Source organism: Centruroides sculpturatus, unplaced genomic scaffold (assembly GCF_000671375.1).
Source record: "Centruroides sculpturatus isolate CEXI.00-Female unplaced genomic scaffold, Cexi_2.0 scaffold364, whole genome shotgun sequence".
Lineage (NCBI taxonomy): Eukaryota > Metazoa > Arthropoda > Arachnida > Scorpiones > Buthidae > Centruroides > Centruroides sculpturatus.
The window spans coordinates 17,179-42,804 of record NW_019384799.1 but is presented as its reverse complement, the minus strand read 5'-3'; the positions used below and the strand labels follow the sequence as shown (position 1 = coordinate 42,804).

Sequence of the window (25,626 nt, the reverse complement as noted above, 5' to 3'; positions counted from 1 at the left end):
CTTTACTTAACTTTTCATTTGCTGAAACTTACAACTATTCAGTTTGTGAATAGTATAGTTTGAAGTAGGGTTTCTCAAACAGGATCCCGGTTGTTTTTTTCAACCCGGGAAATTCTCATCCTGAGAAATCCCACAAATTTCTTAAACGTTCACTTTTCTTCTTATTTTGTGTTAAGGTTGAGGAAATTTTGCAAATAGAAAACACAATTAATTAACTCATAAACTGTCAGAATACATTTGTATTTATTAATTTTAAACCTACTTATTAGTTTTTTTAAATTTTTGCTCGTTATGGCATGTCACAAACGGTCAATAATCAATATGTAGCTTATTTATGGCAGGACTCTCAAAATTCTTTATTTGTCAGCACCTAATATCTAGAATAATTGTGTTTAATCTGTCTTAATTTTTAACCATGCCTACTAGTAACTTCAATAACTGTGTAACGCCAGATTGTGCAAATTGGGTCAGAATACAAACGAGTACGAAGTCTGCACGTATGAAGTTTTTCTTCATAAACCTAATTATTAAAGCCAAATGAATTGTTGAATTATCAAGCTATAAGCTTGATGTTTCCATTAAAGAGCTGAAGTAGACAAATCAAGAATACTAGAGGCAAAACAAGTACTACAATCTCAAAAACAAACTAGAAATCTTCCAGGCTACAGGTGGAAAAAACATAACATCCGTCTCCTCTTAAATGATTCCACTCACATCAATTGAATCGGAAAGGGCATTCTCGGTAGCAGGACTTTTCATTACTAAAATAACCAGATTGAGTGATCGGAGTCCTGACTATCTTTGCTTTTTAAAATCTTATTAATACAAAATATTATTGTAAATTTTTATGTTTTATTTAAAAAACAATTACCTTCTAAGTTAGAAGTTTGATCTAAGTTCAATTTTTTAAATTTTCAACTCAATTTAAAACTTTTTTTTTTTTTGGTCGTCGTTGTATGCAGTGTCCAGCAAACATTAATAAATTTTTTCTATTTGTGAAAATTTCTACGTAATTCAAAGGTAATTTTTAATATATATCTTACACAGCATTATTAATATGATTTTGGAGGTTGCAGAATGTATTAAATTACTTTAAAAAATGAAAAATAATTATATCATTTGATTTCTTGATATTTTGTATATCTTAAAAATAATTAATTCTATCCCATGATCCTGGGAAACAGTTCACTATTCCCCAAAATCCCAGGACAAGCAAAAGAATGGGAAATGAGAAACCCTAGTTTGAAGTTACTGTGTCAACTCCATATTGTCATTATAGATTTAAGACTAATCGTTTTACTGTTTGTTTCATTTATCTTAAAACTCTCTTCTTTTGTCCCCTTATAAGTTGATAAATTTTTCAGCATATGAACAATTTAGAGATTCATGATGAAATTTTAATATGTTAAATTATATTGAAAATAACAAATAAGTTCAGAGTAAACAGTAAGAAAATTTCTGTACACAGAATTATTATTTTATAAATATATTTCAGTAAAATTTTGTTTACAGTCTTCCGGTATCATATGATTATTACCAAAATAAACTATGTTAGAACTACTTACATCAATAACGTATTTTTTTAATAATTTTCGTCTAAGAATTAATTTAAATTTTTTAAAACTATACACATTTTGGTTTAGTCTCAGGAATTTGTCGCCTGCGAAGAGCTGACTTTTGGACCGGAACCGATTTGGCTGAGATGTTTCACCACGTCCACCCAGTTCCAACCTCTTGGCAATTCACCATCGGTATTGACTCGATTGGCTAATTTTCTTTTCTGTTGTTTTGTGAGTTTTGGCTTTTTTTCCTTCTTGCTCGAAATCTGTGGTTCCTGAAATAAAATGTTTATTATAATTTTTCAAATTTTCTATAAATTTTATTCTGTTAAAATGTACAATTTTAGAAATGTAAACTTTACAACACATGTTTCTATAAGAGAAACATCCATTATATCAAAGTATATATGAAAAATTGACTATCAACTTTACACATAGAGTAAATGTAAAAATAATGTTTTGATAAATAATTTTGACTTGTCACAAGAAGTAATAATCTTGTAACACCCTAGAAACAGATTGCAAGTATATTTTTGTACTGTCATTGATCAAAATGTACGCTATAGTTCCCTACTTAATTTTAAAGAATTATATACAAACTATAAAGTTTTAACGTCTAGTGAAGTTATTACTTGTATGACCATAAAATATGCCTTGGTTTGACCAACTTTTTCCACTTTATGGTCTACATGTCAATAATATTTTGGTTTACTGGTCAATATATATGTAAAAAACAATGCAGGTTTTGGTTTTCATTTGAACATTCATACAAAAATGCAAAAAAGAAATGTGTGTTCTTCGAATGGACAGGTTTAAGTTTCATCTTTAATTTCTTGGTCACAACTTTTAAATTGCTTATGATTGTGCATCCCATGTGATGAGATGGTAAGGAATCCAAACTCTTCCTTGAGCTGAAACGGCATTACATTTGGTTCCTGTGTGTATCTTTTGCTGTGGAAATGGCAAAAAAAAGGAGTGTGTATCTGAATGAGATTTACAATTTCATTCAGATTATGGTTTTTGCTTTCCAAAGCCATTTTTTTTCCCTACTTTTTTCTTAATGCTATATGGTACTTTGAAGCCTGATAATACCATTCTGACTGATCTGGTGACTGAATGTAATGTTTCTAAATTGGCCAGATGGTTCAAATATCACTTTGGGTACGGATATTTGTGAATGACAGATTTTAATAGGTGTTGATGTTTGAAAGTTCTCCAAAGCCACTAGTGTAACAGTGAAAATGAATTAAACAAATATGCTTTATTTTTATCTGTTTGCTTGCTCATCTCCAAGATGACACCAGTCTGAGTGAATATTTCTTAATGTATTCCCAATGAGTTGAAATTACTCAAACTGCTAGAATGCCTTTATTTCCTTCCTTAACATAAATATAAGCATAAAAACAATATATTTATGATATTTTATGGCACAATGTGAGTGTAATATTTATTTAACTTTTTCTAGTGCCTTCTTGCTTTATGAGATTTGTTTAATATGCCAATTATAAATTGGATCATGCTTGCAATAGGGACAACCAGAAGGTAAAAGACTGGCAGAAATTTTTCATTGAAGTTTTTTATAAAAAATATTGTATGCATCATACCAAGACTGTATCAGAAATGAAAAAATTTTAAAAAGAGCAAATTTATGATGATTTCAAGACAGTAAATGTTAATTATTGAAAAAATTGATGATAAGCATACAAACAATTTCCAAAAAAGTCAATATATTAAAAAAATCTTTTTACATTTTGTCCTTTCTTCATACTTCAGAGATATAACAGTCTTATAAATACACTGTTTTTTAATTGTATTGTCACCAGAGACAAGATTTTAATGTTTTGCATATTGAGGCAGAGGAGATCTTCCAAATAAAGATCTACTCCATCATAAGACTGTTATATCCAGAAGGTGTAAAGAATGGACAAAATGTAAAGACATTTTTTAATATATTGTCTTTTTAGAAATTGTTTGTGAATATTTAGAGTAACTGCTAATTATGTTTAATAGGACTTATCACAAGAATGAGTAACTGCCAACCCTCAAAACTATTATTAAATGGATATCAATAGAGACTATGACCTAATAAATGACCAAAGAAAGACAGGAAGACCCAAAAAAGTGTTTGACAAAATACGTATATATAAGACCAGAGACATTTTGGTCTAGATTAAAATAAAATGAACTATGTTGCAACAAATTGTATTAGACAACTAGTATATGTGCCCATTTAATTTATTTATTTAAAAAAGTTTCTCTGTGTTCTGTTTTCATAACTTTGTACTATTGATATAATTTCAATTATTGAACATGAAGACAAATAAAAACAAAGTTTAGAATGACACCAAAAATTGAACCAAACCACATCATACCATGCTACCATATTGAAATATAAAATTCAAATTACAATTTTTTTTTATTTTGCACTCTTTCTGCCCTATGGAGGGCCATTTCTCCATGCTCATCATATGTTTGGCTAGACTTCCAATGGGGTGAGTGACCAAGTAGTGAAGGACAGACATTCTGTGAAAATTTTCTGGGATTCATCTGCCCAGGATCAATTCCTGGTCTTACATTTTAACTGCCTTGGCCATCTAGCTGGACAAACTAAAACTAAAGCTAAAAAAATATTATTTCATCTGGTCATCTGCCATTTTCCCACCATGTGACGGAATGATATGCTTCTGTCTAAATAATAATCTTATTATACAGAATATTATAATGTCTGTATTTAATGTTTTAATATAATGTTATTTATATAATTTGTAAGTTTAATTATAAATTCAATTTTAAAATTATAAAACAATTACTCTTTACTTACTGGAGTTTTATCCACTGTTAGTTCTTCATTGCCATTTACATTTGGTAATAGGTTATCTGGCTGCATATCAGTAAATTCTTGAATATTTTCTTTTGCAAATTCAAATAAAGTGTAAGTCATTGCTGTATCCAGCAACATATTAGCCTGTTTAACAATATTTCAAAAATTAAACAAAAAATAATAATAATATGCATAGTTTAGAATTTATTTATATCTTATATATAATACATGAAACTATTAATTTATATTAACCATAATAAAATTATTACATATTTAACATTAATATTGCTTTTATATTTCAAAAGTTAGACATGATATTTTATCTTAATAGTATAAAATGAATAAAGAAAATAGAGTAAAAAAAATCTCTTCTAACTTTATTATTATTATTATTATTTTAAAGCTATTTCTTAGATTTTTATATATAATAAATTTTATCATAACTAAATATATTTTCCACAATAATCAAATGAACATGAAGCAAGACTGTGAACTATATTCTTTACAATATATTGTATATATGTGTACACATATACAAGTGAATAATTAAACTGAAGATCAAATCACAAACATACTATTAAAAATCTAGTGTAAATATAAAACATAATAAAATTAAAATGATCATGACTCATTTATCGCTTCATCATTTTAAACTTAGAATTTTTAACAAATATTAATCTAATCTTTCTTGAATTTACAATTTGCTTTTTACATCAAATATTACATTTATGTAATATATTAAAAACAAAAATTTTAATTAAGAATAATTTATTAAAAGTTAATAGTTTACTATATACATTCACTTTTCAATCTTTAGCTTTTGAAAGGAAGCAACATGTATAATTGGCTGCTTCAAATTTCTTTAAATATTCCATTATTCAGTTTTATTCTTTCAAATAGTTTTTAAACATTTCAGGTTTTATTTTTATATGAACTTAATATATTTATTCCTAAAGATGAATTGTTAAACTTAAAAACACTAACAAGGGGAGGTTATGTTGTGGTCCTCAGGTATTTCAATAATACTGTTTGTGTTAACAGACAGAAGTTCCAAAAACAAACTTTCAAAAAGAAAAAATGTACATTTTTAATAGAAAATAGACAGACAAAATGTATAAACTCATGTAATTTATGAATACAAAAATTTTACATAAAAATTGCATTGATTTGAAAAAGTTCACTCATCAAGACATGAGCCAGCAATCTTGCAAATATGAGTAAAAAAATACTACCTCAAACCATGTGATTTTCAATAAAAGTTCCATAAAATTTACTCATAAGTTACTTGGGATTTTTAATTTTCATTTTCTTGAACACATCTGAGAAATGTGCTTTCTCTTTTGCCCAACAAAGGTTCATACAAGGGCTTAGCCACACAACAATATCATCAAAATCCTGAGGACCGCATCATAACTTCTCCTTATATGAATAAAAAATACATGTGTATTTTATTTAACAAAATTTCAAATAGAGCAGGTATTTAGTTCATATATATAATTCAAAATTTCAGAGTTACTCCAAAATGTATAAAAGATGCTACAGAATTAAATGTAATGAGGAAATTATTGTAACTTAGCATAAAAATGTATAATTATCACGATTTACAAAATTTGACAACATATTTACAGTTTACACATTGGAGTGTATAAACAGAATAAATTAAATTACAATCAAACACTTTTAGCACATTTGTCTGTCATTAGGGTAAGCTTAGAACATCATTACCCTGGTATCACAGAATAAGTGTTAACAATATGAATGCAAATGTTTATACTGTGTTACCATGATAATGATATTCCTACTGTTTCCAGAGTAACAATGTTCCAAGTGTAACCTGATGATGGACAAATGCTCTAAAAGCATTTGATCATAATTAATTTATAAGTTTTGTGTTCCTTTAAAGCAATTTTCTCATTATATTATTTCAAAATGTTTATTGCTAAATAAATTTATATACATAAAAATTTAATATAATGTAAATAAACTACCTCTTTATTTAATCTTGAAATTATTAAGTTTTTGACTTCTGGAAGACTGAAAGTAAAAATAAATTTATTATTTATGATTTCAAATTGTTAATGTATTTGAAAATACTTTCAGAACATAGGAATTTATTAGATAAATACATTTTTAAATAATCCAAAATATTAAAGCACATACAAAGAAAAAAAAAATGTAAAATAAAAAAATATCAGCAGTTTATCAAATTAACGTTTGAAAGTTTAATCATATCAACTTTGGAGCATCGTTAATTTAACCACAAGCAATAAATAATTTTGTTAAAATGAGTGCAGGAAGACATGACATGCTAATGAACACAATTAGAAACCTAATTAGTTTAAGTGTGAAACAAATAAAAAAAATACAAGATATAAAATGATATCCCAAGATAACACTTGACAGAGATGCTATGTTTATTTTTAAACCATATAGATTGTGATTTTGTGATCAATTGTCCAGTCACATGATAGAGTGCTAGTGAGTAGAGTTGAAAGTAAACACGTTTTTAACCCTTTCGGTATTTTTAAGATGGTTGCTGTTAATCTTGTAAGAGAATTATTATGGCATACATTAATTTTAGCAGGTTACTAGATCCTTGCTTTTATCTGCCATAAAAGTAAATTTACCAATAGATCAGAAATGACAAAACTTATTTATTGTATTGCATGTACTGCCTGATTACACATTTCCAAGAAAAATAATCATGGTATCATGAGAAAATTGTCATTGTTAAGCTTTATTTTGTGCAGAATTCATCACCTGGCTCTTTGGACATCAAACATTGACTTCACATGCATATATTCTGAAAATATATCACAGGATTAAAAAATCTCTGAGCAAATGGAATATTTACTAACACATGGTTGATAGATGCCAAATTGTTATCAACACCAAACTATAACAATCTTGCTCACTCAGAACTCCAAGTGAATTGAGCATACTTGGAGTAATGTCACATCCAGTTTCTAAAGTAAATATATTTGAGATGCTAGGTATTTTCCAATCACGAAAGTAAATGCAACCTTAGTAGAATGGAAATCGAATTGTGTCGAAGAAAACGAGCAAGAGAATACAGTGACATTTGGTAAAGTGAATAAATCAATCAACTACCTGTAATTAATTAAACTTAATCAAAAAGTAATTACTATATTCAATTAAAACATAAATTTATTTGAAATTCAAAAAGTTAAATATTTTATTGACATTTTAATTTCAACAATTTATCCATCCATTCTTCCAATTTTGGTAAAAACATTTTCAAAACTTGAATCACACAATGTTTGATGGTGTATGATAAAAGTCCAAGGGGATGTGATATAAAGACTAAAATAAAAAATATCTCATTTTGAGTTTTGTTCTGGTTCCTAGATAAATTTATGTAGAGTTCATTGCCATCATTTTTTAAAACTGCTCTTGATAAATCAATAGTTTGTTAATAATGTTTTCCAGAAGCAGTTTCACAATATAATGTCAACTACTGTTCTTATAAATAAATCAAAATGAATACTTTTATATTAAAAATTATAAAAAGCATCATTAAATATGATAGCATTTCTATTTAACATTGAAAGATATTTTACAGAAATGAGTAAAAACAGCATGTTTGAATAGAAAAAAAAACAAACTGCTTTTCAGGTAATCAAAATGGGATTTTATTTAAAATATTTTTGGTCTTCAGTTTGACCAGCATCAGCCAACTATGACACACGAACCAATTAAAATCTGATTCTATTGCATAGCGAAGTGGAAGCATCAGTAATATCAAATGACTATCTACAGTATCTAACAACAATCATCCAAATAAAGTAGGAAATAGCTTGTACATTCATAACTCATTATATGCTGAGATAAAGAAGATTTCATTCTCTTGATAGTGGATATTTATGAAACAAATATAAACAATATGTCATTAGTGAATAATGAACTGATAATTTAGAACTAGGGACACTATAAAACTGTTCTATTTCAATAGAATTGAGGCAGAACATTGCATTTTTGTATTAAAATTTTTTAAATTAGTATTATTATATATAAATTACCTTTTTCTCCATATAGCCCAAATGCTGATACATGTTTGAATATGTATGAAGGACACGAGTGTTTTTATGGATGTGTATGTAAGAGTGAGAGAAAGTTGTCTGTGTGATCAGAAGAAAATGGTTGCTAGCCACATGAGAAGGCAATCCTTACATTTGTCAGCCATGGAAAGGTAATTCCTGCACTTGCTAGAAAGAAAGAGGCAATCCTTACATTTGCTTGGCATTGAGTGCTTTGTTCTTGTGTGTTGTTTGTTTTTGATATCCATTTTCCATTAGGTGTGCGCACAATGCTTTTTTTTATTTTTGTCTCCTTCATTCTATTAGGTGAACTCAACTGCATCAGAGAGATTAGACATTGTCACTTTCATCCCACTATATCTCAAAAATCAAGTCATGGACCCCTATTTTTTATTATATTTTTGGATTCCTCATCACAATTAATGGAAATGGCAAAGTTTAATCAAAACTGATTGATCAAATTTTGAGAATAAACACAATTCTGTATGCCGCGTAGAAGAGTCTTTGCTAACAATTCACATCAACTATCTGTATTTATGAGAAAATGGACGTAGAAAATATTGTGACAGATGCAGCATGATAAATTTAATATCACGCCAAAAAAACCTTTTAAATAACTTTTAATAATGTTTTAAAATTTAATTTAAACGTTACCAGTAATAAGACAAAAGAAAAATATTTAAATAGTTTTTATTGTAAATTTATTCCAATTTACTACAACATATTACTGTCATTTCTAATTCTACATTTTAATTTACTACATAATATTCATTGTTTTGTGAGAATAGTAAACATGGAATTGCTTATCAATTTTTTAATATATTTATGCTAAAACTCTGCATAATAAAAAGTGCATGAAGTGTTCCACAGGCTATTGATGATTTATCACAGTGACTGAGAATGTAATATATAACCGGTATTTTTGATTCATGATAGTAAATCACACCCTCACTATAAGCTGGTCACTACAAATCAAAATTTCAGACAGAATATCAAATAAATGTAATAATATTTTTAAAATAATAAAAAAAAAAAACCCTCTCATAATTAACAAATGTCAAATTAATTAAATTAATCATAGTAGTAATAATTTCATATACTTTTCAATACATTTATATAGCTTCAAAGTACTTACAGATGTTTATTATAAAAAGCATCTAAATTAATTATTGGAATTTCACTAGGATAATTTTCATTCCAAATTATTTCCAATAAGAAAGATTTTGAATCGTCTTCATTTTTCACCTAAAAAAAGTAATTTAATATAATATAATTTTTAGAACAGTTATTCTATTATTGATATATAGCAAAATATAACTAAAAAAGTATAAATATATTTAAGAATTAATGTATTTAAAACAGATAGAACAATTTTTATTAAATACTGTCCTTGAAATTTACTTTTCTGGATTGTATAGGCCAAGAAAGTTATATATAACAGAAGAAAAAATGACCCCCAAAGATTTTTACATTTTTGGACTTGGAATCTTGAAACATTGAGAAATACAGAAAAAAGTTGGGGTGTTTTTTTTTATTATAGATGTGTGTGTGTGTGTTGAGGATATAATTTTTTCATCTACTTTGAAGCTTAATAATTCCAGTACTTTTTGTTGAAAATTTCTGAAATTTTGCAGGGAGGTATGTGTATTAGGGAGAAATGTTTTTAGAAATTTTCAGGAAAATTGGACCATAGGTTTGAAAAATATGAAGGGGGTTCATATACCAAAAAACTTTTTAGTTATTAATTTTTTACTTCTACATCTCATAATAGATAGCACCACACAATTTTAATTTTTTGGCTACTGTCATAATGTCTTTTAAACTTAAAAGATTTTTTTTAAATGGAAATTTTTATCATAATTTAGCAAAATTATTCCTTTTAAGCTATTTTTATTACTTAAATTTTATGTATTAGTATAATTGAAAATTATTGGACTTCCTAATGATTCTGTTATTCCCCTGTTTGAGTGTTAAAGTCAAGCAAGAGCCCTTGCAAATTTTTTAATATAGCAATTTAAAATTAAAATTTTTAATTTAAAAGTTTTTACATCAAATGAAATTATAAAAATACAGCAAAAATCGAAATATAAATTAATCAGTGCAGTCGACCCCCCCTATAATACTGTTGATAATTCTGTTTTATATGAATTCCATGTTATACGAGTCACTTAGATTTTACAAATACGTGTGCTGGGCTGTGAACGGCTCATGTATTTGTAAAATCTAAGTGACTCGTACAACATGGAATTCATGTAAAACAGAATAATCAACAGTGTTATAGGGGGATCGACTGTAGTTTTGTTTATTAATAATTAGTGTAAATTGATTGATAGAAAAATAATTTTAAGCACAATTTATATACATTACAGTTCAACACTATCAGAAATTTGTAAATACTATTTATTTCTGTCTGTAAATACATTCTATATTTATACACTCTGCAGAGAAGTAAGGTCTTGATTATCTAGTCTAAACAGGGACTTCACTGGGCAAGATACCAAAAAAAGCTGGATAATATGGAACCATATGCAATATGAGCTGAATATGAAAATAGATATTTAGACAGATTCAGTCATCAAATAAAAATCTACAAAACTTCATTTAGTCATTATTCTTACATTTTTAACATGAAACTTAAATAAAATGAAATTGTTGCTAAATATTGCATGAAGAAAAATTTAAATGAAAAAGATTTATTTTGGAAAATTCAACAAAACTTGGTACTGTGTTTAAACAGCGGGAAACACAAACTGTTTATTTAAAATCAGATTTTATTGAAAACATTTTTCAGCATCAGCTAACTACATGTGACTAAAATGAAAGCTTTCCTATTTGCATTTTTCATGAACTACAGAGGGTGCTGCATTTTTACAAAATGGTTACTTTATCTGGGTCGTTTGTAACTAGTAATGTAAAATTAATCGTATATTACTGTCCAATATAATGATATATGCTGCTTGTAGCTGTTTATCGAGAAATTTTATATAAGGAGAACAATTATTGCTAGCGGGACATGTCATTATGTGGTATCGAAACAAATGAACGATATCGTTCTATACATATTTGTGACCTTTATGTTAAAAAACATCAGCTTTGACATTGTCCTATCAGGGTCGGATTTACAAGTAAAAAACTATGTAAGTTGTTGCTTAGGGCCTTGACTTTCAAGGGGCCTCAAACATTTGTACAAAAAAGAAAATTGAAGTCAAATTTTGTAATAAACATTTTTTTTACAAACCAACAAAATATACTTTACTTTTTATTTTATGTAATATTTCATTAACTTTTTTTTCTAAGAATTAACATAAAATCTTTTAAAAAAAATTGATAAAACCAATTAAAAAAAGATTTTTAATGAAATGGGTATAAAAATTTAATTAAATTCAGTTATAAAACAGAAGACTAGTGAAACCTCACATCTTTTTCTTACAATATCCATATTAAATCAGAGACATAGTCTGATTTAATTCTTTTCTTTTTATGATTGACTTCTAAAATTATGAAGGGTTAATAAGGGGCCTTACAGAATTCAGCTTAGGAATTCCAAATGCTTAAATTTGACTCTGTGTCCCACACAAAATTACTGGCATTTTAAACTTCAAGAAAATATGTTTTAAAATTGACAACATAACTCGTTCATATAAAGCTGGACAATCGAAAAACTGCCAATTCTTAACAGTCTAATCCACTCTTTCAGAATTTGGAGAAGTTCATAAATATAACTGATCGATTTCCAAATAATCATCTGTTTATCATGTGGGAATAGACGAAAACTTATATTAGGCTCCCGTAAGGCTTTGAAATTGCATTTAGAATGCAACAGAAAGCTTTGCTTTTTTTATTGCTATTCATCTTTACTGCTGATAATACGCAAGAACGAATCAAACGATCAAGATTGAATAGTTTTGTTTTTAAACACCAGAAGGCGAGCATCTGGTGAAAAATGCAAATAGCAAAATGGACTATAATATCTAAATACTACTGTCAGGTCCCATTTGTTCCTGGTGTGTTTAACCAGTTATAAATTTGGCAATAGGATAGAGGGTTAGCAAAAGTACAAATAAACAAAGATTACATTAAAACCAACAGCAATGGATAGGCTCAATATTGACATCTGACTATTGTGGACCCAGTCTACTGTAGAGTGCTCTTCATTTTTGGCCATTTATAGGTTGGATTATGCTAGCAAAATAGAGACAACAATTGTTTCACCAATTTTAATTACTTTATACAAACAGCTTATATATATCCTTCTAATCAATTCATTTTTTTAAAAAATTAAATTCTAACTAATGTGACCTTTCAGGTCGGCACCTCCTTAGTTCCCTGTTATAATTGACACCACCGTGTTTAGAGGAACACGGAAGCTGAGACGGCGATTACATCACACTGTCGCATGAACGGTCCCGTACGTGGACAGACGGATTCGTAAGGTTAACCGATGGAGAGACAACATAAGGGAAGTGACTCGAACTACAATTAACACTTAACAAGGATTTAATTGAAACTAAATTGGATAATGTCGCAGAGAGAGAGAGTTTACATAACGAGCACAAGTTGTATAAATACCTGGTGAAAAAAATTGGAGTTCTCGTTGGGTGATAATAAGTCCACAAGCACAAGAATGGCACAAGGTATCCAAAATGGGCACTGATCAATGGGCACTGATCAATGCGGTCGGAAGGACGGACGATGACTGACTGTTTTCAGCCATCTCTGGCAACATTCACCAACGATTTTGGCCGTGCAAAGGTTAATAGTTCACGAGAAAACATCATGTTGCCTTTGAGAAAATGTAATGGGAGACTTTCTCAGGTAGCTACGAACAACAATCGTTATGTCTCTCGAACAAGATTAATAATAAAGACCAGTTCCAATATAGGAATTTCCACCATCTCACATCACTCGGGCCTTTTGAAAATTGGGCTTGTTCGTGAAGGTGCAAGTTCGATTTTATATGGTGATATAAGAACATTAATAAGTTGGACTTTTACTCTCTCTCTTTTTACTGTTTACATGTTGGAAATAGGAGTACAAGTTATGAAAACAAAGATTACTATTGTTTATTTAATGACTAGTATACAAATTTAGGTTTCTCTCTCTCTCTCTCTCTCTACTTGTGTTACGCGGTTAAAATAAAACACACGGACACATGGTTAAAGGTAAATATCAATGTTGTTTTAATAAAGATAAACTTTGGTTACAAAAAAAAATCATATTGGTTATATAATACCTATAGTACTTATAACATGATTTGTATAGTAATACAAACGATATATAGGTGAAGGGATGAAGAAAAGTTATGAGGCTGAGTTTCTAGGATTGAAATGGTGGGAAGGACGGGAAGTGGAGTAGGATAAAGGAGAACGAAATATAGGAGTACAAATTGCATGTGGGATTACTTCCGAATGACTGGTGGGAGGGGTAGCTTTGATAGAGTTGAGGGATTTGGTGGATCCGATGGAGTCAAGATTATCAATTGGTTCAGGTCAAAGATGGCAATTGGCATCTTGGTCGAGTTGAGACAGTGCAGAATATCCAATAGGAAGGACTATGGCAACCGGAAGAAGAGATCTTGGTCGGTGAGAGCAAGCGAAACGAATAGCTGCTTGAAGAGTCTCGGCATTGACTTCATTATCATGGGTTATGGTAGATTCTTGACTGGTGTGGGTATTGCTGATTTCGTTATTATTATTCATCTACGGGGGAAATGTTCAGAATGAATTTAAAGCTATTAGAACTTTCAAAAAATTGCAAGAATTTGGAAGGAATTGTAAGAGAGGGTGTGGAAGAATGTGTAGGTGAGGGAGGAATTCCGTATTTCTCATGAATAACGGAGGTCCAACAAAGAGTACGATCTCCTTTCTTGAATTTGAGGTTATAGATAAACTTAGTATGGGAAATAGGATTGTCTATAAATTGAACGGTTATTATAAAAGATGGGTTTATAGGAGTACTTTTGGTAATAGTGATGAGAAATTGGTGAAGATGGCACTCAAGTACAGCAGCCCAGGTGCCCTCAGGTATTTGATGATTGACTCCTTGGAAAAAATGGATGATTGGGATAGAATAGGTATCTGGGGATGTCCTATTTGGAAGTGGGAAAGGACATGCATTCTAGCTCCTTCCCAGGTACAATTTAAAAGTGGAAAGGACATGGAAGAGGTTGGAAAAGACAAATTTCTTCGTGTTGTATGCGGCTGTCCTCGGGGAGTACTTCGGTACATCCAAAGGAGTGGAAAGCACAAGGGGACTGCATAGAGCGAAGAATTTGCTCAGTAAGGAGGTTTCAAATGTAGCCTAAAGATTCTCGGCAAGTGTAGCATTGGGAAATTCGGGGTCGACAATCGGGACAAACAACATGACCATTGGTGCATTGGTATATGGGTGATTTTAAGCAGTTATAACATATAGGACAATTAAGTAATGTCTCCAAAGCAGGGTCCATGGTAACAGGTGTATGCAGCAGGGATTAGTCTGTAAAGAAGAAAGGAAGAAGATGCAAAAAAAAAGGTATATAATACTAATAGGGTAATTATATCTAAATATTAAGGATATGTTTATAGAAGGTGATGTTTACATAAGAATGGGTGTGCGGTCTCCATAAAGAGGGGGAGATATTTCGGAGTTTCGTGTTATTAAATCAGATGCGCGTTGGACCAGTTCTATGGTGGGTCGGATGCGGCGGGGTTGCAGTCGAGGGTAACGTAGTCGTAAATAAATAACACTGAGGGTACTTCCTATACCCAGAACAGTGATGAAGGCTGACACAATGAAAATGCTGGTAGGTGTAGAGACTCAGGAAGAGGGTTTATAATTTGGTTGAGCCGTAAGAAGCTGTTCCAGATCGAGTTCCATTTTGGTTAAAGATTTGTTGGCTCGTAAGATCTCTGCATCTGTTTGCATCTTGGAGGTTAAAATGGGAAGTTGAGATTGTGTTAGTCAAGCTTAAATGATCTTTAATTCTGTTTCATTGATAATATTCTCGATAGGAGGAATGATGAAATGATTCGTAGTTTCGAGGTGGATTGCGGTTTTCCTTTGGAAATACAAGGTTAAAATAATTCCAGGAAGATATCCAACACAAGTTTCAGGAAGTATTATTATACCCATATTGTTTACTTTAGAGATGGTAATTGGAGGATCTTTCTTGCTGTTGGAGGGACATCTAATGGTTAGGCTCATAGGAGTAGGAATGGAATAAGTCCAAGTTCCTTGGTTATCTATACATAGAAAAATAGGAGAATAAGCCCTAATTAATCGTCGAGGACATAATTGATTAATAAATCTTTTGTTTCCCAAGTATAAGGAATATTCGCAGCTCTGTCTTGGCGATTGCCAGATAGGTACGCTGGGTGAGCACATAGCTACAGGAGTCGTTTGACATTTCATTAATTCATGATAAGATAATAACATATAGGATTGACGATTTCTTGATAAAGCGATGATTGGATAAGAATTGTTATAATAAACAAAGGATTGTATAGTGGGATAATATACAGGTAGTCATACAATTTCGTAGATATCAAAATATCCTGTGGGAGTAATGAGAGGTATTTTGGCAAAAAGGTGGAGTATTTTTGGTATTGCTATGACCATGATAGATGTTCATTGGTAATATTTGAAGATTGTTTCAAGGCAGGGTGTTTCCAAGAAGGAATATCCTTCGGGTAAATGTAATTGTATCTCCTTGAGGGTGTTCAATAGCACTTCTTTGGGAAGAAAATAAGTGCTAAGTCGGCCTTGTTCCAAGGTCTCAATGGTATTTTGGATTTCAAGTATTACAGTTCGGAATTCTCTGATCAAGAATTCGGTAGATCAAACTGCCGATTCCACTGCTAAATGATATTGGTGTTGTATTAATGTTTCTTCGATGAGGGTTTGCTTTTTTATTAAAGAATAAATTTGTTGGCGATTTGTCTTGGCGATTCGTAAGGTATCATTGAGTAGAGTAGCTTGAGACTGGAGAAAATGAGTAAATTGCATATTTGTTTCTGATAATTGCACTATTTTCTCGTTGAGACTTTCAATATCTTCCAAGGTGGCTGTTCCAAATAGGTATTTGAGTATTTTACCTCCAGCATTTATTAAGCCTCTTTTCTCTCGAGTAACATTAGTAAGGGTTACTAATGTTTGTAATTCCCAGTAATCCAATTCATATCTGGTTAAAGTGGTCTGTAGGAAGGTGAGTTCATCAACAGATAGAGACCATTGTGGAGCTGAAGGGTCATCTTGAGATGAAGATTGCAGTCGTTGCACTAACGAGATTAACAATTGAATACATCACTTTAAAAGGTGTAACTGTTCCTCGTAAGGATCAAAAGATATATCCAAAACAAGAATCCAGTAATTGGTAGTCATAAAGAAATTTCCCTGATGCACAAAGACAACACCTTTGTGTAGGTTATGAGGTTCCTCTCGTGGGTTGATATGAAGAGTGGAGACAAAGAAGGTGAGGAAGGCACTTTGGAGCAAGAGTGTTAAGTGCATGATGGGTAAAGTCTAATGGATGACGGTATTCTGGAGGGGAAAAAAAAATGAAGTGATTAAAGAGATGTAGAGAGGGACTATATCAGGTTTTTTTTTTTTTTTTTTGTTTTAAAAGGTTAAATATGTAAGGAGCCTTGGGGTCATGGATTTTTTTTCCTCTCTCTTAAGTCCCTCGTTTTGTTACTTTTGGTTGAGTGTTGACTCCATTCTTAGGCGGGCTAGCCTTTCGTTTAGGAATTAGACTTTGTCGAGGAGTGGGAAGAATCCAAGGTTGTTCCTCTACCGGTCCTTGACTTCTCAAGGAATATGGAGGTGAAGGAGTTAGTGTAGGGTCTCTCATTTCCTCCTCAGTAGTTACATCTTCTTCGTCTCCTCTTTCTGACTCTGCTTGTTGCTGTATCTCAGTGAGGATGACTTCATCCCATGGATCTGTGAACACGGAGGTGGAAGGTAATGGTTCTTTGGATTTTGCTAAATTTGAAGTTATGATTGGTTGTGTCTCAGATTCATTCATTTCTCCTAATTCTTGCTGGGTGGTGCCATGTTTTAAACGGTTAGCATGGACATGGAGGGTTTTTTTTGTTTGGATATTTTCAATTATAAAAGTAACAGGACTCAATTTGGTTATAATGTGAAATGGACCTGACCATCTGGGTGCCAGTTTATTCTTTAGACCCGGAGAGAGAGCAATCTTGTTAAGGAAAACTCTATCCCCCACTTGATAAGTAGATATTTTATGGATACGGCGGTGTTATTTCTGACATTCTCTAGCAGCTTGCTCGGCGTGTTCCTGAGCAACCCGATGTGCGTTAGCCATTCGTAGTTGCAATTCTGTGGCAAAGTTCTCTTCCACATCATATCTCGTCCGTGTAGGACAGGTAATGAGACCAAATTGGTATGTTGGGTCCCTTCCATATAGCAAGAAAAATGGGCTATCATTGGTAGAAGCATGGACTGTGGTATTATAGGCAAATAAAGCATAAGGAATTCATTCATCCCAATCTTGTTGATCCTTCAAAACATAGTGTGATATAATGTCAATGAGGGTTCTATTGAACCTTTCGACTATTCCGTTGCAGGCTGGGTGATAAGCTGTCGTAAGCAGTCGTTTACTTTGAAGTAATTCACATACCTCCTTGAACATTTTTGAGATTAAATTTGGAGTTTTATCGGTAATAAGTTGTACTGGGGTGGAATGTCTCAAAATGATATTAACAACAAAGGCTTTAACAATAGTTTTACTAAGAGTGTTAGGTAGAAGTATAGCCTCAGCATAGCGGCTAAAATGATCGACAAAGACTAATATATATTTATTTCCATTATTGGTAATGGGTAAAGGACCTACAATATCCATAGCAATACGTTCAAATAAATGTGTTAAATGAGGAAATAGCTGTAACTCAGCTTCAGTTCGTTTATCCTTTCGTTTATGTAGAGCATATCATTGACAATTTTGACAGTAGTTCTTTATATCTCGGTTCATAGTTTGCCTAAAAAATAAGGGTTGAAGTTTTTGTTGCATTTTATGGGGTCACCAATTGGAGTGTTGTGATAGGTATGTAAGATATATGGTATTAAGATGGATGGTATAACTAATTGTTCCAAAGTATCCCCCTGATGGGTAGGTTGTAGATGATAGAGGGTTTCTTCTTCATCCAAGAAAAATTTCTCAAGGTTAGGATGAATGGTGATATTATTTTCCAAGTTCTGGATGACAGAATTCCATTTTGGATCTCCTCTCTGTAAGTCTCGAATTTGGGTTTTGGAGTAAATAGGTACAAGTTCTTCCGTCTAGGTAATCTGTCGAACAGGGATATGACTTAATGCATCTGCATTTTTATGGTAATCTTCTGCTTTATGGGTTATAGTAAAGTCAAATTCCTGTAAAAATATAATCCATCGGCTGATGCGAGAGTTTGAACTAGAGTCCTTATTACTCATAAGCCACCTCAACGGGCGGTGATTGGTTATAATGGTGAATTTCCTGCCATATAAAGATGGTTTAAAATATTTCATAGTCCATACTGCTAGGCACTCCTTCTCTGTAGTGCTATAATTCTTTTCGGGCTTCTGTAATATACAACTTGCATAGGCAATGGGCATCTCCCCTCTTTCATCTTCCTGTGATAATACTGCACCGATCGCTTCATTAGAGGCGTCCGTAGCCAAAATAAAAGGTTTAGAGAAATCTGGGGATTTTAACAGTGAAGCCGAAGTAATTATCTCTTTTAGTCTTTCAAAACTTTGTTCTTGCTCCTCCCCCCACTGGAACTGAGCATCATTCTTTAATAGGTTCATTAACAGTTTAGCAATATCGGCATAAGATTTTATATGATGCCAGTAATATCCTGTTAAGCCTAAGAATGATTTGATATCATGTTTGCTAACAGGTTTAGGAAAAGTCAATACACAATTGATTTTATCCAGGTCTGGTCGTATCCCCTCGTCTGATACCTCATGTCCCAAAAATTTAATCTGTCTTTGCAAAAAATGGCATTTTTTTGGTTTTAATTTTAAGCCGGTAGCAGCCAGATGTTAAAAGATTTGTTCTAACCGTGTTAAATGGCTCTGAAAGTCTGAGCTGAAGGTTAAGATATCGTCCATATAGACAAGGCAGGTTTTTCCTTTTAACCCATAAAGGATAAAGTCCGCAGCCCTTTGCCAAGAGGCAGGGCTCCCTGCTAAACCCATCGACATACGATTCCACTGATAGTGTCCGTCGGGACTAGAAAAGGCGGATTTCTCCTTATCCTTTAGGGCTAATTGCCAGAACCCCGAAAGGGTGTCCATGGTGGAGAAGTATTTTGCTTGTCCCATCAAGCTGAGAGCTTCCTGCACCAAAGGTAAGGGATATGGGTTGTTTTTACTCACTTTATTTAATTTCCTATAGTCTATGACGAGATGCCATAGGTCCTTCTTTTTAACCAATAATGTTGGCGCTGACCATGGTGATTTTGAATGGGTTATTATTTTGTTCTCTAGTAATTTGTCAATGATTTCGTTCATTTTATCCCTCTGAGCATAGGGTATCCGATACGGAGGTTGATAGATGGGAGAAGCATCTCCAGTATTAATTTCATGTTCGACTACCTGACAATATGCTAAGTCGTAATCGTGGGTAGCAAAGACATGGTGATATTTATATAATAAATCTAGTAATGGTTTTTTTCTTTTCTTTCCCGATATGGGACCAATCAAATAGTCGACTGAATTCCTCTTTGGTAATGTTTGGGTTAGGTGATAGATTGATAGGCTTCGAAGTTGGGGAAGGTTTGTCTTCCACAGCTCGAAGAAAGGTCCCTATACATTATCCCTTGGGAATCTTCCTCGGTTGAGTGGAGAAATTGGTTATGCGAATAGGCACTTGTCCTCCTTTCTTAGTTTTAACTAGGATATCTGCTCCCACAACTCCATCCTGCTGAAGCTTCCCCACTTCTATAATCCCAACTTGGCCCTTTTTCTTCACTCTGATGATTCGGCCCATTGTAATTACTTTCGTTCTCGGAGAAAGATTACAATCTGTCAACAGAACTACCTCTCGAGTTGGTTCTGAATTCTCTGTGGATCTGGGTTCCGGAGGTCTATTTTTATAAATATCTGGAAGTGAAGACTGCCTGGGGCTCGTGTGTTTTTCAAAATTTATATAGGTGCCCTTACGATTTTGTTTTCTATCCACCTGTGCTAATGTTGTTGTTCTCTGTCTTTTGGGCCCCTTTTGGAAAGGGATCTCCTCTCCCTTGGGGAGGATTAATATCTCTCTTGCTAAACAAATTGTTAATCTTTGTGAGGTAATGATCCAAGTAATCCATCAAATGGTTGGGTAATCAAATTATCAACTATATAGCAAGAGTATGAGAACCGTAAAGGGCCAATTTCAAAACAAACATCTATGGCTCCGTAGGTTATGATTCCATGGCCTGTAACACTCTGGAATAAAACTGTTCCCTTTTTCCTATCAAGTTGTACTCGAGCAATTCGTTGAGCTAGAGCATAGGAAAGAAGCGTTACTTTAGAGCCGGTATCTATGGCCAATCGAACAGCATATCCATTGATACGACAAGCTAAATTCGGTTCGAAATCACGGCCCAGCGATTTAATTACCCTTCGGTTTCTATATATTAATTGAGTCTCACTTTCTGCTAGGTATTCGTTTGTTATCCTCAATGATCAGAAATGATTTGACTGGAAGTGGTCCCTCCTTGGATACGGGGGATCCTTAGTAGATCCTTGATTGGTCCCCATTCTAAGCTTTGCCAGTTTACTTTATTAATTCACCCATATGCTTGTCTCCTAGGCGGTATTGATCAAGCTTGTCCGATTCCTTGACCTCTAGGATTATTCGTTAAATTCCTCTTTCCATATCGAGGGGCATATGTAAAGCCGATTCTCCCTCCTTGTTCTATCAAAGTATGTATCTCGTGGCCCTCGGGAGTCATCGCCTAGTCCCCCTGAAGATTGACATTGTCGTCGTGAGTCTCGATAATCCCGAGGACACCAACCACAGGGAGGTCCACGTCGAGGATCTCTTCTACTATAATCCGAGGGTGTCAGTCATTGAAATTGCTCCTGAATTTTCGTCAACATTTCTTCTAAAGGGTTATGGTTAGTAGCCTTTCCGCTAGTGTTATCTACAGTCCTTATTATTCCCTGGTGTCTTCCCATCAATTGTTCTATACTTTCTTTGCTAATAGCTATTCGCACCGCCTTATCGAAGGTATCGGGTTCTTTTGACATCACGTGTCACTTTATTCGATCATTGAGTCCACTCATAAACTGCACTAACAACTGTTTGTCTCATTCTTTTTGTTGGCACCATTTTACAACTTCCTGTTCCTGTGCATTATCACTAGGTTGCTCTTTAATAACTTCTACCACTAAGGTTTGCAATCGGACGGCATAGGTCTGCACGTCTTCTACCGGCGCTTGCACGCAAATGTGAAACTTTTCTAATTGTAAAGAGATAGGTTCCTTTTCAAATCTTTTGATCATAAGCTTTTTGAACTCATCATAAATTGTTTCATCTTTCATTGTAGCATCCTTCCATGCAAAATCTCAGGCTATCCCCATTAATCACAATTTCACCACTCCTAAGCATTGCGCCTTGGTCCAATTTGTCAATTTACCAATCTCATCTAAGGACTCAAAAAAATCCGTGACCTTAAGGCCATCTGGATATCCGGCAAAAGAGGGTATGAGAGGAGTCATGCCCCCAAGTCTGCCTACTGCAGCACTTCCTGCTGTCTCTCCAAGTGGCACATGTCCTTCTTTCCCTTCCATTTTCCTAGTTAGTATCAGTTATTACAGTCCTTCCTTAAAATCCCGCGCTCTGACACCACTGTGACCTTTCGGGTCAGCACCTCCTTAGTGCCCTGTCAGGATTGACACCACCATGTTTAGCAGAACACAGAAACTGAGATGGCGATTACATCACACCATCGCGCGAGCGGTCCCGTACGTGGACAGACAGATTCATAAAGTTAACCGATGGAGAGAACATAAGGGAAGTGACTCGAACTACAATTAACACTTAACAAGGATTTAATTGAAACTAAATTGGATAATGTCGCGAAGAGAGAGAGTTTACATAATGAGCGCGAGTTGTATAAATACCTGGTGAAAAAAAATTGGAGTTCTCGTTGGGTGATAACAAGTCCACGAGCACAAGAATGGCACAAGGTATCCAAAATGAGCACTGATCGATGCGGTCAGAAAGACTGTGTCAGAAGGACGGACGACAACTGACTGTTTTCGGCCGTCTCTGGCGATATTCATTGACGATTTCGGCTGTGCAAAGGTTAATAGTTCACGAGAAAGCGTCGTGTTGCCTTCAAAAAAATGTAACGGGAGACTTTCTCAGGTAGCTACAAACAACAATTGTTACGTCTCTCGAACAAGGTTAATAATAAAGACCAGTTCCAATATAGGAATTTCCACCATCTCACACTAAAGTATATTTTTAAAAATCTTTGTTATGAATTTTGCCCAGCATAAAAAAAAAGAAAAAAATGCATGCAGCTAGATAACATGAAAATCCTCCAGATAATCAGGACTCTATTGTACATATTTTACAAAAGAAAGTCACATTTTAAATGAAAATCTTACCTTATATTGAAATTTATTATCAGAAACTTTTCTAAAATTTTCATCGCCATCATATATTGATTCTAATACCTCCAGTTCTTCCTATTTAATAAAATAATATATTACAAACAATTCAATTACTCAACTTGTACTATTCAATAAAGCAATTTTAAAATATAAAATTAAATGAATTGAAATCATACTTACTATTTGTAATTCTTTGTTTGTCATATTTACAGCAAAGTTTTCAAAAATTCAGTTATAACAACAATGTATAAATGTATTCATAACACTAGAAAATACAAATATTTTATTATAACATAAATTTTAAAGATATTTAAAAGTTTAATAAATTAATTTATTGCAAATAAATAGATTGAAATTTTAATATTACAAGGATAATTTTCTAATAATGCTCTTAATTCTCTGGTAAAAAAAGTTTAAATAAAAAATAGCAATTAAATCAGACCTCTGGCAATGGCCCTACACAAAGCATTTAGCTTCATATATGCCATTGTCAGAGGGATCCTTCCTTTCACTTCTTTCTATCTCTTCATCCTCTTTCCCTTTCCCTCTTCCCTTTCCTTCTGCTGGATGGAGGAGAGGGAAGAGGGGAAGGAAAGGAGGATGAGATAGAAAGAAGAGAAAGGAAGGATCCCTCTGAGTGGCATATGTAAAGTTACTCTTCCCTCTACATTTAATGTTGGTGTGCAGTTTTTAAGCTGTGAGGCTGTGGGTCAAAAACAAAAAAAACCAGAGTTTTAGCATACACCAATAAGCATACACCAATAACTAGCTTATATCTAGCTCTATCTAGCTAGATATAAGCTAGATAGAGTAAAGTTTAATGTTTAAAACTAAAGGAGTCAAACTAATACTGAAATAATACAGAAACTAAGCTAACAAGCCCTATAAGAAGCAGAATAACCTGAAATAACTGGGAGAAGCAGTGAATATACAGATAAGTAACTTAAAATTAACTGGTAGCTATCTTAAATCTAATGTATTATTAAACAAGAATAAAGACAAGGACAAAAACCCAGATGGACTTTCTTTAATTGTTCTTTAATAATGTCCTGAAGTGACTTATCACTAGGATCATCAGGTCTTGTGTTTTGCCACTCTCCAGTTTATATATATAGTCTCTCGCCAGCCAAAATGAAACAGAATGATGATAATATGGTATGCAGCACCATCAGATGTGCAAAATGCATTGGTTACAAGCAAAGTATAGGTTTAATGTAGAAGTCTACACAACTAATTATTAATCAATTATAAACTAAAATACATTCCAGTTTGTCATCAGTCAACCACTAACCACAATTGCAATCTGGCAACCTACCCATCCACATGCATCACTTAGTAAAGTGTCTTTAACATGTCCAAATAATCAAACCAACAAAACAGATTTTCATTAGTTTGCTTGTTCAGTTATATTAAAACTACTTTACTAGGCAATGCACCCATTACCAAGTCTTCAAGAAAGCCATACCGCAGTGGATCTTTACATGATATAATAGATTTTATTGCTGATATATGTAGAACGCAATCTCAAGCACTTTATAACCACTGTATATGTAATTAATAACAAAGAAATGGAAATGATTTACTGATCTAATTTGATTACACTCTACCAAAACCTTAGACTTTTGGTAGAAGTTAATTTTAGGTAACTTCTGCAGGTAAGACAAACTCCGAGTGAAGGGTTTCCCACCCATCCAGAATTGTAGACATCCTCTGTACAAATAAAAAAGTCAAAGGAACCATACCTGTATATGCTACCCTTCTAGAGATACTCACCTCTAAAGGTTAGTTTTTACCACATACAGTATACTGCTTATTCTCCATGCTCAAGGCAAGCAACTCTACACATGGTTGTGCACTTCGGTGCTGGCCACCATTCACACAAAGCACCCACACAGTGCAGCCCCAAATCCCCTAAAACTATTTAACATCAAGTACTCCACAATCAATCAATCAATCAATCGTACCACTCAAAGCCGGCATAGTCGCACAGGCCAAATAGTTAAACGTAACGGTTTTAGCGGAGCAACGCAACCCATTTTGGGGTGTATCGAGCGAAGGAACCGTAGAGGTACGGTTCCTTCGACTTTTTTGCTCCGACGGGTAGGGTCCGCGGCACTGACTACGGGTCCCAACCGTCTCATTCGGAGACGTAATTGTACCACTTCTGCGTATATCATACATGAGTCTGAAGATTGTAAATTCCCTGGATTTATATTCTACATCAATAGAAAGTCATGACACAATGCTGTTATGTTAAAACACAAAAATTAGAATAAATTTATCAATTTCTCGAATGTAAAGATCAACACAGAGCTATATTTTCCTATTTTAACAATATTAACTGTTAAAAAGTAATATATATTCAACATACACAATAAATAGTAGTAAATTTAAAAAAAAAAACCGTCAAGTTAAAGTAACTGAAGTAATATATTCATATATTAAACGTAATTAAGATACATAATTAAGTATTTTTCTCATCTTTTTTACATTACGAAGAAATAAAACATCACATACTTTTGGAAGCCATATTGAAAATATCCCATGAGTCAGTTGGGTAGGCGAATTTGGTAATGTCTCTATTGCTAAG

At 32.8% G+C, this 25,626-nt stretch overlaps 1 protein-coding gene across 1 annotated transcript; it reads right to left on the bottom strand.

The window, feature by feature from the left end:
• Window positions 1–1,470: 1,470 nt before the first annotated feature.
• Window positions 1,471–25,591, bottom strand: LOC111629513 (RWD domain-containing protein 4-like). Its single transcript, XM_023373430.1, has 7 exons — window positions 25,554–25,591; window positions 23,217–23,301; window positions 23,031–23,111; window positions 9,574–9,683; window positions 6,369–6,414; window positions 4,381–4,524; window positions 1,471–1,834 (listed from the first exon to the last, which is right to left on the bottom strand). Exons 2-7 carry the CDS (start codon window positions 23,238–23,240, stop codon window positions 1,646–1,648), a joined length of 594 nt encoding a protein of 197 aa, XP_023229198.1. The 5' UTR covers window positions 23,241–23,301; window positions 25,554–25,591; the 3' UTR covers window positions 1,471–1,645.
• Between the last annotated feature and the right edge of the window lie 35 nt (window positions 25,592–25,626).